The 13,577-nt window shown below is 43.2% G+C and overlaps 1 protein-coding gene and 1 pseudogene across 2 annotated transcripts in view; one reads left to right on the forward strand and one right to left on the reverse strand.

The window, feature by feature from the left end:
- Positions 1-339: 339 nt before the first annotated feature.
- LOC311140117 (sister chromatid cohesion protein DCC1-like) lies at positions 340-7,125 on the reverse strand. Its single transcript, XM_084175054.1, has 9 exons — positions 6,840-7,125; positions 4,519-4,690; positions 4,052-4,186; positions 3,245-3,335; positions 2,921-3,059; positions 2,569-2,621; positions 2,258-2,412; positions 1,620-1,768; positions 340-1,268 (listed from the first exon to the last, which is right to left on the reverse strand). Exons 1-9 carry the CDS (start codon positions 7,010-7,012, stop codon positions 1,157-1,159), a joined length of 1,179 nt encoding a protein of 392 aa, XP_084031180.1. The 5' UTR covers positions 7,013-7,125; the 3' UTR covers positions 340-1,156.
- A 919-nt stretch (positions 7,126-8,044) lies between these two features.
- The window catches only part of LOC311139379 (DEP domain-containing mTOR-interacting protein-like), a 55,449-nt pseudogene continuing 49,916 nt past the window's right edge, over positions 8,045-13,577 (forward strand). Inside the window, exons 1-3 of the transcript XR_014615479.1 lie at positions 8,045-8,414; positions 8,840-8,935; positions 12,578-12,875. The product of XR_014615479.1 is annotated as a DEP domain-containing mTOR-interacting protein-like (transcript). The remainder of the gene's footprint in view (positions 8,415-8,839; positions 8,936-12,577; positions 12,876-13,577) is intronic.

A 13,577-nucleotide genomic window follows, 5' to 3' on the forward strand; every position in this document is an offset into this window, starting at 1 on the left:
AATGGCTTAAGGACAACAAAGTCAAGGTATTGGAGTGGCCATTACAAAGCCCTAACCTCAATCCTATAGAAAATGTGTGGGCAGAACTGAAAAAGTGTGTGCGAGCAAGGAGGCTTACAAACCTGACTCAGTTACCCCAGCTCTGTCAGGAGGAATGGGCCAAAATTCACCCAACTTATTGTGGGAAGCTTGTGGACGGCTACCCAAAACGTTTGACCCAAGTTAAAGGCAATGCTACCAAATACTAATTGAGTGTATGTAAACTTCTGACCCACTGGGAATGTGATGAAATAAATAACATCTGAAATAAATAATTCTCTACTATTATTCTGACATTTTACATTCTTAAAATAAAGTGGTGATCCTAATTGACCTAAGACAGGGAATTTTTACTAGGATTAAATGTCAAGAATTGTGAAAAACTGAGTTTAAATGTATTTGGCTAAGGTGTGTGTAAACTTCAGACTTCAACTATATTCTATACTATCTATTGCATCTTAGCCTATGCCACTCTGATAATGACATTGCTCATCCATATATATTTATATATTCTTATTCCATTCCTTTACTTAGATTTGTGTGTATTAGGTTGTTGTTGTGGAACTGTTAGATATTGCTGCACTGTCAGAACTAGAAGCACAAGCATTTCACTACACTCGCAATAACATCTGCTAACCATGTGTATGTGACCAATACATTTGATTTGAAGTAGTCCCAGTAAATGCCATCTTGGATTGCTGTCTCCAGTTCTTTTATAGCTCAATGGTGATTCCCCCTTCAGGGTTGTCACTAGCTACCACAGCCACAAAGTCAAAATTGACTGGTTTGTAAAATTTCATGAAAACAAACATTTGCTTGAAAAAAAAAAAAAAAAAGTGTTCCTTTTTGTTCATAATTTTATCCTAACCTCGTTTGCAACAGTAAAATATTGGGTTGGATAATTATAGTTTGAAAGCCTTCTTGTCACTGCCGGTCTACCTCTTGCCACTAGAGGTCACTAAAGGACCATATTGTGTCTGTTGTCTGATGACCAAAACAAAAACATACAGAGGTGGGAGGGAAAAAACACAAAGTATGTAATAATTACAACATCTTAACAAATACAATACACTGATTCAAAACAACTTTACTCGTCAATCAAGATATCTAAGCGTCTTCACGTTGCCACTGGTCTTCTTGAATTGAAGACTTTTACTCCATTTTGCGTGGACGAACGAGCGTATTTGGTAAGAAGAGCTCCAGTCGTTTGCTTTTCTCCACACAAGTCCCTGTAGGAAAATAAATGATCAAGGATCAATCGTTGTTAACACATTACAGAGAATCGTCACTCAGTAGGAGGGTAAACCAAGCTTTCCAGATAAAGCAAGAAAGTTGGACCAACACATTTTACATTTACGTCATTTAGCAGACGCTCTTATCCAGAGCGACTTACAGTTAGTGAGTGCATACATTTTCATACTGGCCCCCCCCCGTGGGAAACGAACCCACAACCCTGGCGTTGCAAGCGCCATGCTCTACCAACTGAGCTACAGGGGACACCACAAACAAGTCTAAATCTCTAATAGTAATTATTGCACAGTACAGAGACAACTGTCATTATGATGCTCAGTTGTACTCACTGTATGTAAGGGGTGATGTCCTCCTCGGTCCATTTCTCTCTCATGGTGAAGAGATGGGTGAATCTCTCCAGTGTGTCCTCGGGAAGATCTTCCACTCTCAGCAGAGATATGGTCTCTGGTTTGGTGCTGCGGTCCACAAGGGCTAGACTCTGTTTTGAAACCCATAACAATCTGGTCATATTCCATCATGTCCGCCAACAACCATCACGCCTTTTAAAATGTGTAATTACCATAATGCTGCAGCCTAAAATGAAGCTTGCTGTAATGCCTAAAACGTAAACATGCATTATGACATCATTTGCTGTAGAATCTGAGAATAGTCTAGTCCAGATGTAAAAAAAAAAAAAAAAAAAAGTGTCTGTTAAAGACATGCTCTGGAACTTTTGGTGACTAGCAAGTCTTTTTTTTAAACCTCCCGATTTGGACTGGATGTGTCAGTGTGTAGTTCATACATGCATCATCTATGAGCAGAAAAATGACCTTACCTCAATTAGCCACAGAATCCCTAGTTTGAAAGCAACTGTTTTTCTGGAAGCTGTGCGGCGCCATTTTCCCTACATTTTCTGGGACTAGGTTTAATCTGGGTCTGGAAAACTGGCCCACCTGTCTGCGCTGCCAGTCTTGCCCCCCCTCCTCACCTTCAGCTGGTCCAACCTGGTGCCCATGCCCTCTGGGACACTCTGCTGCCACACCTCCTGGAACTCTGACAGGTTGAACTTCACCGCGTTCTGCAGCAGCATCTGAGCTGTGGCTCTGCACACCTTGTCCTCGTTCAGCGCAAAGAACACCTCATCTGAAAAATATGACATTTCCGTTTTAATATCAATGAAATTGCTGTGAAGAGCTGAAATATTGCACGAGGGAACAGGTAGTTGGGCTGTGTAACTCTACAGCACACCAAAAGCGTTAAAAACAGAAAACGGACAATAGACAGTAGTTTCTTACTTACCGCCGTCTGTGTAGCGCCTTCCATAACAGTTCAAGCTATGCTCTATCATCTCCCTGGGCAGGAGAAGGGGTTTTGGTGAGTAAAGAAATACATGCATTCCCCACCCCACATACATGCACACTTTAATGTTTTCATGATGATTACATGCAAAAGAACAGAGCTTCCGAACACGTCGGTTCGATGCACATTTCAGATATGCGTTGTGCTGAGCCTTCAGTCAGATATGGCCTTTGACAGAGCTTGCAACATGATGACCACCTACCTCCTAAAGTATTACAACAAAACGACTCTCCACTTGACCATGTTGTTACCCATTTCTTTCAATGATGTAATGTTGACTAACTGCACCTACTGTGGCTCCAGACATCCTAACTCCTTCAGACTGACGCTGAGAGGGACTTTACTGAAGGACCAGGACTCCGAGTCCACCAGCTGAGTGACATGACCCAGTAACTTCATCTCATAGTCAAAATCCAACAGCCTCCAGTAGCCTGGAGTACACAAGAGGGGAATATGTGAAAGAGCACAGGACAAACAAACACATCATCATACATGTGGATACACCAAGGCCAGCATGTTCTTTAATGAATAGACACAAACCACATACAGTAGATCACATATCTAAATGGAAATTGTGAGAAAATAAACATTTGGAAGATCTGAGAATCATTTTTACCGTTGACCTCACAGGCATGAATAGTCTGCAGTTGGGTCTCCAGTTCTTCCTCGCTTGCTTGGATTCTATCAAGCAGGTCTCCCATAGTGTACTGTCAAAAGGAAACGTTTTATCAAGCAGGTCTCCCATAGTGTACTGGTAAAAGGAAACGTTTTATCAAGCAAGTCTCCCATAGTGTACTGGTAAAAGGAAACGTTTTATCAAGCAGGTCTCCCATAGTGTACTGTCAAAAGGAAACGTTTTATCAAGCAGGTCTCCCATAGTGTACTGGTAAAAGGAAACGTTTTATCAAGCAGGTCTCCCATAGTGTCCTACATTTTACATTTGAGTCATTTAGCAGACACTCTTATCCAGAGCGACTTACAGTAGTGAGTGCATACACTTCTATACTTTTTTCGTACTGGTCTCCCATGGGAATCGAAGCCACAACTCAACACAACTGAGCCACACAGGACAGTGTACTACCAAAAGGAAACGTTTAAAAAACAGAGAAAGTTAGCATGGAGGCAATCATCAAGAATCCATAGGTTTATTTTACTCAGTGTCACTCAGTGCACAGTTCCACAATATAGATGATCTTCTAGCATGTTCTGGCCTTTCTTTCACTAACAGCTGCACTTGTCTTTTCTTAGGGGCACTGACTTTGCTGATAGTTGCTTTGAGGAAAAGTTTGACTTGCTATGAATGTGATATGTGGTTGTCTTACCTAGCTACCTTCAGATTAAAATGGACTAACTGGAAGTCACTCCGGATAAAATGAGTCTGCTAAATGGCATATATTATTATAATTGTGCAGTTAATAAGTACCTTCCCATCGGTGACATCCTCCTGCCCACTGATAACTGGGCCCTCGTACGGATTCTCCATCAGAAGTTTCTTCAGCTTCTTTAGCCTGGGATGCCTCTTTCTCAACTCCCAGTAACCGTTAGAAAAGCCCCAAATCTGGCGGGGGAAAAAAAGTTTTTTTTTTTAAAAGGTACTGGAGAGTGATGTTGGTGTGTAACATTTGGGGAAAGTCGTACAGTACTGAGAACATAGAATGATGTAGCCGCTGCGCAGGTGAACACAGTGCATTAGAAAAACATGTAATATTATCTCAATGCATCACAATGAACTCACTGTGTTATAATGTCTAGAGTTATTTAGTGTGCGTGTGTAAGCACGCTAACTTAATATCTACTGTGCAGACGTTCAAGTCCAGATCAGTGATTTTTCAAAATGGCCGCAACACACAAGAGACGTTCATTGTGTTCAGAGAGTTGTTAGACATCTACCTGTGCGTGGACCAGCTGAGAGCTGGCCTGGTTGTCAGTAGTCAGCTGATCTGGAGCCAGGCAGCCAGGTACTAACAGCAGCAGGTTGGAGGTGTCAGCTATCTTCAGGTCATAAGTCTTGTCTTCACTGCACAGGACAGCTCTCTCATCCTGGTCTCCTCTGATAACAAGGCTGCAGCAGAGAACAAGGATAAAGGAGAGAGATTGTTGAGATGGTTGACGTGTAGAGAGGCTGTTTAAGGTTGACGTGTAGAGAGACTGTTTAAGGTTGACGTGTAGAGAGACTGTTTAAAGGTTGACGTGTAGAGAGACTGTTTAAGGTTGACGTGTAGAGAGACTGTTTAAGGTTGACGTGTAGAGAGACTGTTTAAGGTTGACGTGTAGAGAGACTGTTTAAGGTTGACGTGTAGAGAGACTGTTTAAGGTTGACGTGTAGAGCGACTGTTTAAGGTTGACGTGTAGAGAGACTGTTTAAAGGTTGACGTGTAGAGAGACTGTTTAAGGTTGACGTGTAGAGAGACTGTTTAAGGTTGACGTGTAGAGAGACTGTTTAAGGTTGACGTGTAGAGAGACTGTTTAAGGTTGACATGTAGAGAGGCTGTTTAAGGTTGACGTGTAGAGAGACTGTTTAAGGTTGACGTGTAGAGAGACTGTTTAAGGTTGACGTGTAGAGAGACTGTTTAAGGTTGACGTGTAGAGAGACTGTTTAAGGTTGACGTGTAGAGAGACTGGGTAGTGGGTGGGTAGCCCTTGATCATGACTCTCAGTTCCATTACATCACACATAAGTGTCATTGGATGAAGGCGTCTTCTGTAGGGGCAGTTTAAATAAGGACCATGACACTGTCTGAACATTAACCCGCATCGCTTGGATGAAGGCGTCTTCTGTAGGGGGAGTTTAAATTAGGACCATGACACTGTCTGAACATTAACCCGCATCGCTTGGATGAAGGCGTCTTCTGTAGGGGGAGTTTAAATAAGGACCATGACACTGTCTGAACATTAACCCGCATCGCTTGGATGAAGGCGTCTTCTGTAGGGGCAGTTTAAATAAGGACCATGACACTGTCTGAACATTAACCTGCATCGCTTGGATGAAGGCGTCTTCTGTAGGGGCAGTTTAAATAAGGACCATGACACTGTCTGAACATTAACCCGCATCGCTTGGATGAAGGCGTCTTCTGTTGGGGGGAGTTTAAATAAGGACCATGACACTGTCTGAACATTAACCCGCATCGCTTGGATGAAGGCGTCTTCTGTAGGGGGAGTTTAAATAAGGACCATGACACTGTCTGAACATTAACCCGCATCGCTTGGATGAAGGCGTCTTCTGTAGGGGCAGTTTAAATAAGGACCATGACACTGTCTGAACATTAACCCGCATCGCTTGGATGAAGGCATCTTCTGTAGGGGGAGTTTAAATAAGGACCATGACACTGTCTGAACATTAACCCGCATCGCTTGCAGTACCGTTTTGGAAGCATATGGACCTACTTATCTTTCATATCGGCCAGAAATTATTTTAAAAAAACAAAAAAAGGTTCAATTAATACATATTTATAGGGTTATGGTTCACACATGCCATATTTCCATGTTTCAGCGCTTGTTTACGGAAAACAGACGGAAGACAGAGTGGACTACTAATTAGCTATCTGTGTCTCCGAACACCTGTGGGTAAACAGAAGACAGACGCCACAAACGTGTTGTCACTGAAAAATAATGTTGGCTGCAACTGTTTTAAAACAGTGTACAGTAAGTGTGTATTTTGCATTTGTGTTTTTTTTATTTTTTTATGTGATATGAAAGTAGAGGGCTTTATATTTCTAGAACCATACCGCAATTGTGAATCGATTCACGTTTAGTTTGAGTATTTGGCTGTTTTGGCTTCCGGATGTAAGGTCCTTGGACTAAAGAGTAACATTAGGCTCCTTTAGTCCAATATTGGACTAGAGGGTGTACAGCCTTTTGATCCATCCCTGCTTTGGTCCAACACACGGGATTCAGCTTATCAAGGTCCTGATGTGCAGATCAATCGTAGAATCAGCTGTGTTAGAACAGGGTTGGAGCAAAAGCCTGCAGACATCCAGTAGCTCTCCAGGTTGGTTGGCCACGCAAACTACATACGCGTAATCTCTGAACCCAGAACAAAAAATCTCCCGTGAACCAACCAACCAGTCACCAAGTACGGTTGTTTAGAAGATACAACCCACGGCAAACTTTCTATTAATATAACTAGCTATGTCTATTAACGTAACTGTGTTTAATCTCTTAACTGTGTGTTTATGATGAATTAGCTACATTGTAACTATGCAGATACTTTACCTCTTTCCTGCTTCTATGTGTTTACAGAGCGCGTCATCCAGTTCCATCAGGCAGTAGTCTCCGGACGAGACGCTTTCTCCGAAAGTTAAACAGTGAATTGTGTTCTTTAAATCATTCTCTTTTAGTTTGGCGATTTGTAGGGTAGCCTGTACCTCTTCTAATATTCTCGACATTTGGTCCTAATATATGAGATAACTATAAATTATTGTGAAATCATCTATTTTGTAGTGTAATCCAAATCAAATGTGATTCTCTCGCTAGATCAACTTTCCCGCAATATATACCGGAAGTACGAAGGCATATTTGATTGACAGAGGCATAGGCCAATGAATGTCTCGATGACTTCACGTTCTCTCTCTTATGGTGCACTCGATTTATGTCCCCGCAGCACGCTGAGTTCACCCGACATGGGTGCACGGTGCTAAAATCTACCACTGGAAATTATGAGATGCAACCCAACCATACCGCCCAGGTGGTGCGCTTGATTTAGCTCGCCTAGCACACCGGGTGAGTGCAGTTTGTTGGTTTGAGACTAGTCCACTGATCCGACTCTGTAATATTTGCATATACCGCGCCTTCTTGGTCAACTCCCACAGTGCGGGTCATGAATGCCCACTTGTCTCGAGCGTTGCCAATTTAGCAACTTTGTCGCTATATTAAGCGAGTTTTCAGACCCCTCCAGCGACTTTTATTGGTAAAAGATTCTAGCGACAAATTCTGATGTTTTTCATGCTGCCTTTGAGGTTTTGACACAGGGGGTTTCTATGGTTTTGATAGCATTTAGCGACGTTTCCCACTCAATTCTGCCGCACACGACAGTGGGAGAAGCTCTCTGTGAACAGACGTCACAGCAACGACGCACACATACGCCGCGTTACGTGCTAGTTGGAACTAGGAAACTCGGACATTTCCGAATTGCTAACTGGGTGCACGAGGCACGTGTATAACTACAACCTATTAGCAAGTTGGAAATATCCGAGTTCCGACTAGCACTTGAACGCGGCAACAGTCAGAGAAGCACAATGTGCGGCGGAAGACGGCGAAAACGTTACGTGGGGGACCGCAGTTGTGCCGCAGCAAAGCGAAATCGTGATGTGACGTCATCGCGGCAACGGTAAAACGTCATCTAGCGTCTTCTGGCGACAAATCTAGAAGCCAATAGCAGATCTCCCTGAAAAATAGTTGACGACACTGCACTGTGTCAACGTGCTTTTCATGATAGGATCGGGTAGTAAACAGAGGTGCGAGGGGAGCTCATTACTACTGAAGAAATATATGCAAATGTCACGAGGAATCGCTGTTCGTTGGATGAAGCTTTACCGACGAGAAAAGATTATGCATACATTTGATGGTTAGCGGACCAGTTTAATTTCTAGAATACAAAAGAAGTTCAACATTAAACTAGCCAAACTAGCCTCCCCTCTGGCATAACGATAGCAGCTGATAATTTTTCCCTGTGCGAAACTAGTTTTTTTGTAATGAATTTCTCAGATTATGCTGCTGGTTTGCAAATCTAGGACAACGTGATCTCGAGGAACAATAAATCAGCTATTTTTCATCCATGGTGGTAGCAAGGTAAATTATAAATTTTTGATGCATTTAAATGTGCGAGTAATGATGAAATACTACAGCCAGTGTGTGTCAGAGATGGACCACAGCAGGCACAGCAGGAGTGTTTTGCCTGTGATCATGGAGAATATGATTGCACTGTGAGCTAACGTTATCTAATATCCAGTTCATTTCAATAGATTGTGCTGTGCTGTTGATATTCTGCAATGCATGATAAACAAATGACTGGTTACGTCACAGTTATGACACTGTAATACAGTATAGCTACAGTCATTAGGGCAGAATACAGTTGAGCTATTCAGACAGCTGCCTCTCCATATGTAATTAACAAGCCATGCATGGTGAACTGTAGGCACGTTTTCACAGGCGATGATGCCTTGGCCTGTGTACAGTATTTAAAAGTGCTGATAATAGTTCCGTTATTTTGACAGTTGTAAAGAGATGGATGGTATCGGGAACACAATGCAGAAGAAGGCTGCGGAGCTCGAGCGCATGGCCGAGGTTCTGGTCACCGGAGAGCAGTTGAGGTAGGAGTGGCTGGCTCGAGCTGAGAGCTCTGTATGATCCTGTTCAAACAAAGGCGTGAATTGTCCCCATTTCAAACCAACGCACAAATACAAAACAATACAATACAATACCTGTCTGCAATGCGAGTGTGTATTGCATTGTCCTGGCCTAGTGCACACAATATGATTATTTCAAGTGTCAAAGGTTTTTTTTCTTCCATCGTGTAACTGACAGCAATTATTTAATTCATTCATTGTGGTGTCAATCCGAAAATTACTGCTGCTTGTGTTAGTGGAAGGGAAATAACACCTATTTGTGGACCAACAGAGCGAGCAAACACACACACACAGACCCTTGGCCCATAATAGTGGTGCCATAAAAAACACTATTGAAATAGTGAGATAGCAAGAAGGGACACCTTGTGAGTGTCAACATCAGTGAAATAACTAATTATAATTGGCATTGAAAGGTTTTATCACCTGTCAGATGTGTGTGGGGAAAGTTGCTGTGTGTTCGCAGGACTTTATCATCAAGGTTAAATCACATCAATAAACTCAATGTCAGTGTTCCCAATCACGATTCATCTTTGACCCTCACTAAAATGGTCTCTTTTAACTAGGGCTGTGATGATACCAGTATTGCATTTTTTTTTTTTATACTGCAAAAATGAGAACAGGAAGCAGACCGTCCTTTAAAAACCTGCTGTATGTAGAATATTCTGTGCTATAACTTGGAATATAAATGTGTCTCTGGATGACAATGTAATGTTTTCCTAAATAAGTTAAATACGCTTTGTTTTGTTTCCTTGCCACGATACTAACAAGTACCGTCCCGGCCCTACTTTTAACCTGCCACAGCATTGCACAGTACTAGTCTGGTGTAGTTGCCACGTCTTTTAACCTCTGTTGTATTGACGATTAGCTTCACTCACATTTATAACATGACATGAACCTATGCTTCCTTGAGTTCTGTAGGGTTAGAATGGTATTTTGGACCCCTGGTTTATAATTATTGTGAGGAAACCAAGCCGTGTGGATTCATGGCGGGTTGCCCTGTGGGTTTAGGTTACTCGCTGCGTCCCAAATGGCACCCTATGCCCTACATAGTGCACTACTTTGACCAGAGCCCTGTGGGGCCTCGAAGGCTCGGACTGAGCTGCCAAATCTAATCCAGGAGACGCTAGCCAGTAGGAGATTCTACAGAGACCAAGAAGAGCCAGAGGAGCTGCTGTAATGAATGATGGCTGTTTGTTAGCTTTCTCCATTTAACATTATAGGTAAATCACTACGATAAACACAAGGGCTATCCAGGACACGTCTTGAGGACGATTACTTTTATTCCTAGTTGTTCTTTAACTAATCTGCTGTCTAGTGGTTTTAGTTGTAGTGTTGTTCATGGGTCACTCTCACTGACCAGTCCAAGAGGCTACATAACATTTGCATTACTCTGCTATGAACATGTCCTGTAGGTGCACTTAAGGTTAAAGGATCATTCAGTTAGACAGCTAGATTCACTTTCGTTGGCCAACCTTGAGTTTTGGCTCGTCTGCCTCAACCTCTCCTCTCCTGCTTAGTTTAGTTGCACATCTGCTGTCTTTCGTCATCTTCGTACTGGAAGAAGAGCCAGAATAGACAAGGAACCCAGACTGTGTGTAAAGAGTTCTTATTCTATCCTGTCTGTCTGCGGAGGCCTGGGACATTTAACGACCTGGACAGACACTCCTCCTCTCTCAGACCTGGCTGATGACTGATTTATAGGAAGTGATACCACCTACATGACAGACCTGACTGATGACTGATTTATATGAAGTGATACCACCTACATAACAGACCTGACTGATGACTGATTTATATGAAGTGATACCACCTACATAACAGACCTGACTGATGACTGATTTATATGAAGTGATACCACCTACATGACAGACCATTATACATACTGTGTCAACAGTTGAAACTTGTTTTAATCGTTCATTTTAGAATGTTTCAGTTAGTTAATTTGTAGTGAGGACATCTGTCAAACTTTATTGGAAGTGCACCACCTATATAAGGATTTCTTAATCCCTCCGTACATCCTCCTCAGACCTGTCTACTTAATCCCTCCGTACATCCTCCTCAGACCTGTCTACTTAATCCCTCCGTACATCCTCCTCAGACCTGTCTACTTAATCCCTCCGTACATCCTCATCAGACCTGTCTACTTAATCCCTCCGTACATCCTCCTCAGACCTGTCTACTTAATCCCTCCGTACATCCTCATCAGACCTGTCCACTTAATCCCTCCGTACATCCTCATCAGACCTGTCCACTTAATCCCTCCGTACATCCTCCTCAGACCTGTCCACTTTAGAGCACACGTATACCTACATAAGGACTTCATAACACAATCCTAATCCATCCATACACATAATCCTCAGACCTGTCTAACTAACGTAGTATTGACAGATGTCCTACCCGGTAACACTTTATTTGAGGAGCAAAACCTATTAGGTTACAGAAGTGCTTCATAACACATTCATAATCCATACACTGCACTCATAAACAGAATTCTCTGAATATCCTTTTATGTTACACAATGTCCGTAACGTCAAATGAACACAATTAAATTAAATGAAGGATATAAAACAAGTGTAACTTATCGACTTTAAAAAACATAGCCTATACTATGAGTCAGTATGCTGTGGTGTAACAATGACTATCTAACCTAACCACCGTTCTGAGGCCACCAATGTGCACCACCCTGTTTGTTGTTGTCACTTCCTCTTGGAGACAACCACCAAGAAACTGGAACATGTGGTACGAATACACAATACATGTACATACATGTCCTTCCTGAGAGAGTGAACATGAAGTACAGACGCGTGAAAGAGGAGCTAAAGCTATGTTATAAAAGACTGTACATACAGGATGGGGGGAGAGAGAGAGGGGAGGGGGAGAGAGAGAGGGGAGGGGGAGAGAGAGAGGGGAGGGGGGGACAGGGGAGAGAGAGAAGAGGGGAGGGGGGAGAGAGCGAGAGGGGGGAGAGAAAGAGGGGAGGGGGGGACAGGGGAGGGAGAGAAGAGGGGGGGGGGGAGAGCGAAGGAGGGGGAGAGCGAAGGAGAGGAGAGGGGGGGAGGAGGGGGAGAGAGACAGAGGAGAGGGGGAGAGAGACAGAGGAGAGGGGGAGAGAGAGACAGAGAGGGGAGAGAGAGACATAGAGGGGAGAGAGAGACATAGAGGGGAGAGAGAGACAGAGAGGGGAGAGAGAGACAGAGAGGGGAGAGAGAGACAGAGAGGGGAGAGAGAGACAGAGAGGGGAGAGAGAGACGGAGAGGGGAGACAGAGTGGGGGGAGAGAAAGGGGTAGGGGGAGAGAGACAATGGAGGGGAGAGAGAGAGTGGGGGGAGAGAGAAGTTATGTCAGTATAGGAGAAGTTATGTCACTACAGTTACAAAACATGTCAATAGCCTGACGTTGTGTTGTTCCACAGACAAGGTAAGAATAGTCTACATTACTAGCTATAGGCCTAATCTTTCCTGAACATGTGTACTGTAGTTACAGCATATGACAGAGAGACCGAGAGAGAGACCGAGAGAGAGACCGAGAGCGAGACCGAGAGAGAGACCGAGAGGGAGAGAAGCTACAGTTTGTTCATAGCCTGACGTTGTGTTGTTCGTTCCACAGGTTGCGTCTACATGAAGGGAAGGTGATTAAGGACCGCAGGCATCACCTGAGGACGTATCCCAACTGCTTCGTGGCCAAGGAGCTGATCGACTGGCTGCTGGAGCACAAGGAGGCGTCAGACAGAGACACAGCCATTAAGATCATGCAGAAACTCCTTGACCAGAGCATCATCCATCACGGTAGGGCCTTCTGACAGGACCAGCGACGTCTGGCTTGTGTTCATTAGGAACCAAATGGAAGGAAACGTACTGAAACAGAGAGATTTCCTGGACCTGTCCAATAAGAAGCGCTCATTTCTGTTTTCCGTTGCTAAGTGTTTTGTTATGGTGTGCCCTAATTAATACTCCCCTGAGCTTGGCATTTTCTGGGAACAGCCAGATCCTGCTTCTCTACAGTCTTCTGACATCTGGGTCTCATTCATTACGGCACTCAACAGAATTTATTTGTATTTTTTTTGTATCCAGATAGTCCTTCCCTCTTTCAAACTGTTTTTCTTTCGTTTGGTGCCTAATGTTTTTTTGGGTCATTTTCTGGGAAGAGACAAATCCTCTGTCTCTCTAGTTCTGTTGGCTGTCTTTTCTCTCAGCCAGTTTGGATGTAGCCTAGTACAACAATGTCTTGTTGAAGGTTAATATGTACTGTATGTCAAGGATACACTGTGTGTAGCTTCTGTCTGATGACTTATGAGTTTCCAGAAAGCTGTGTAGCTAACATAACACTTTAAACTCAGACCTCACCACTCAAAGAACCGCAAAGTGCTTCATTTGTCAAATTTCATTGTCAAATTTCATTCACTTCAGAGGATTGACTGGCACTGGGTTGTCGAGAGAAATATAATGCCATTATTAACTACGAAGATTTCGGGTAAATTTACCTCTGTTTAGTGGGCTGTTTGTGTGGGAAAAAGATGAGGCAATTATCAGTTAGCTAAATTTAAACAAACATTGTTCCTCTTTTTGTGTTGCAGTTTGTGACGAACACAAGGAGTTCAAAGACATGA

Source organism: Coregonus lavaretus (assembly GCF_964263955.1).
Source record: "Coregonus lavaretus genome assembly, chromosome: 13".
Classification (NCBI taxonomy): domain Eukaryota; kingdom Metazoa; phylum Chordata; class Actinopteri; order Salmoniformes; family Salmonidae; genus Coregonus; species Coregonus lavaretus.

Coding starts and splice junctions, on each gene's coding strand:
- LOC311140117 (XM_084175054.1), bottom strand. CDS start 7,012: ATGTCGAGAATATTAGAAGAGGTACAGGCTACCCTACAAATCGCCAAA. Junction 4,187..4,518: donor CTCAGCTGGTCCACGCACAG/GTAGATGTCTAA, acceptor TTCCCCCGCCAG/ATTTGGGGCTTTTCTAACGG. Junction 3,060..3,244: donor TCATGCCTGTGAGGTCAACG/GTAAAAATGATT, acceptor TGTGTACTCCAG/GCTACTGGAGGCTGTTGGAT.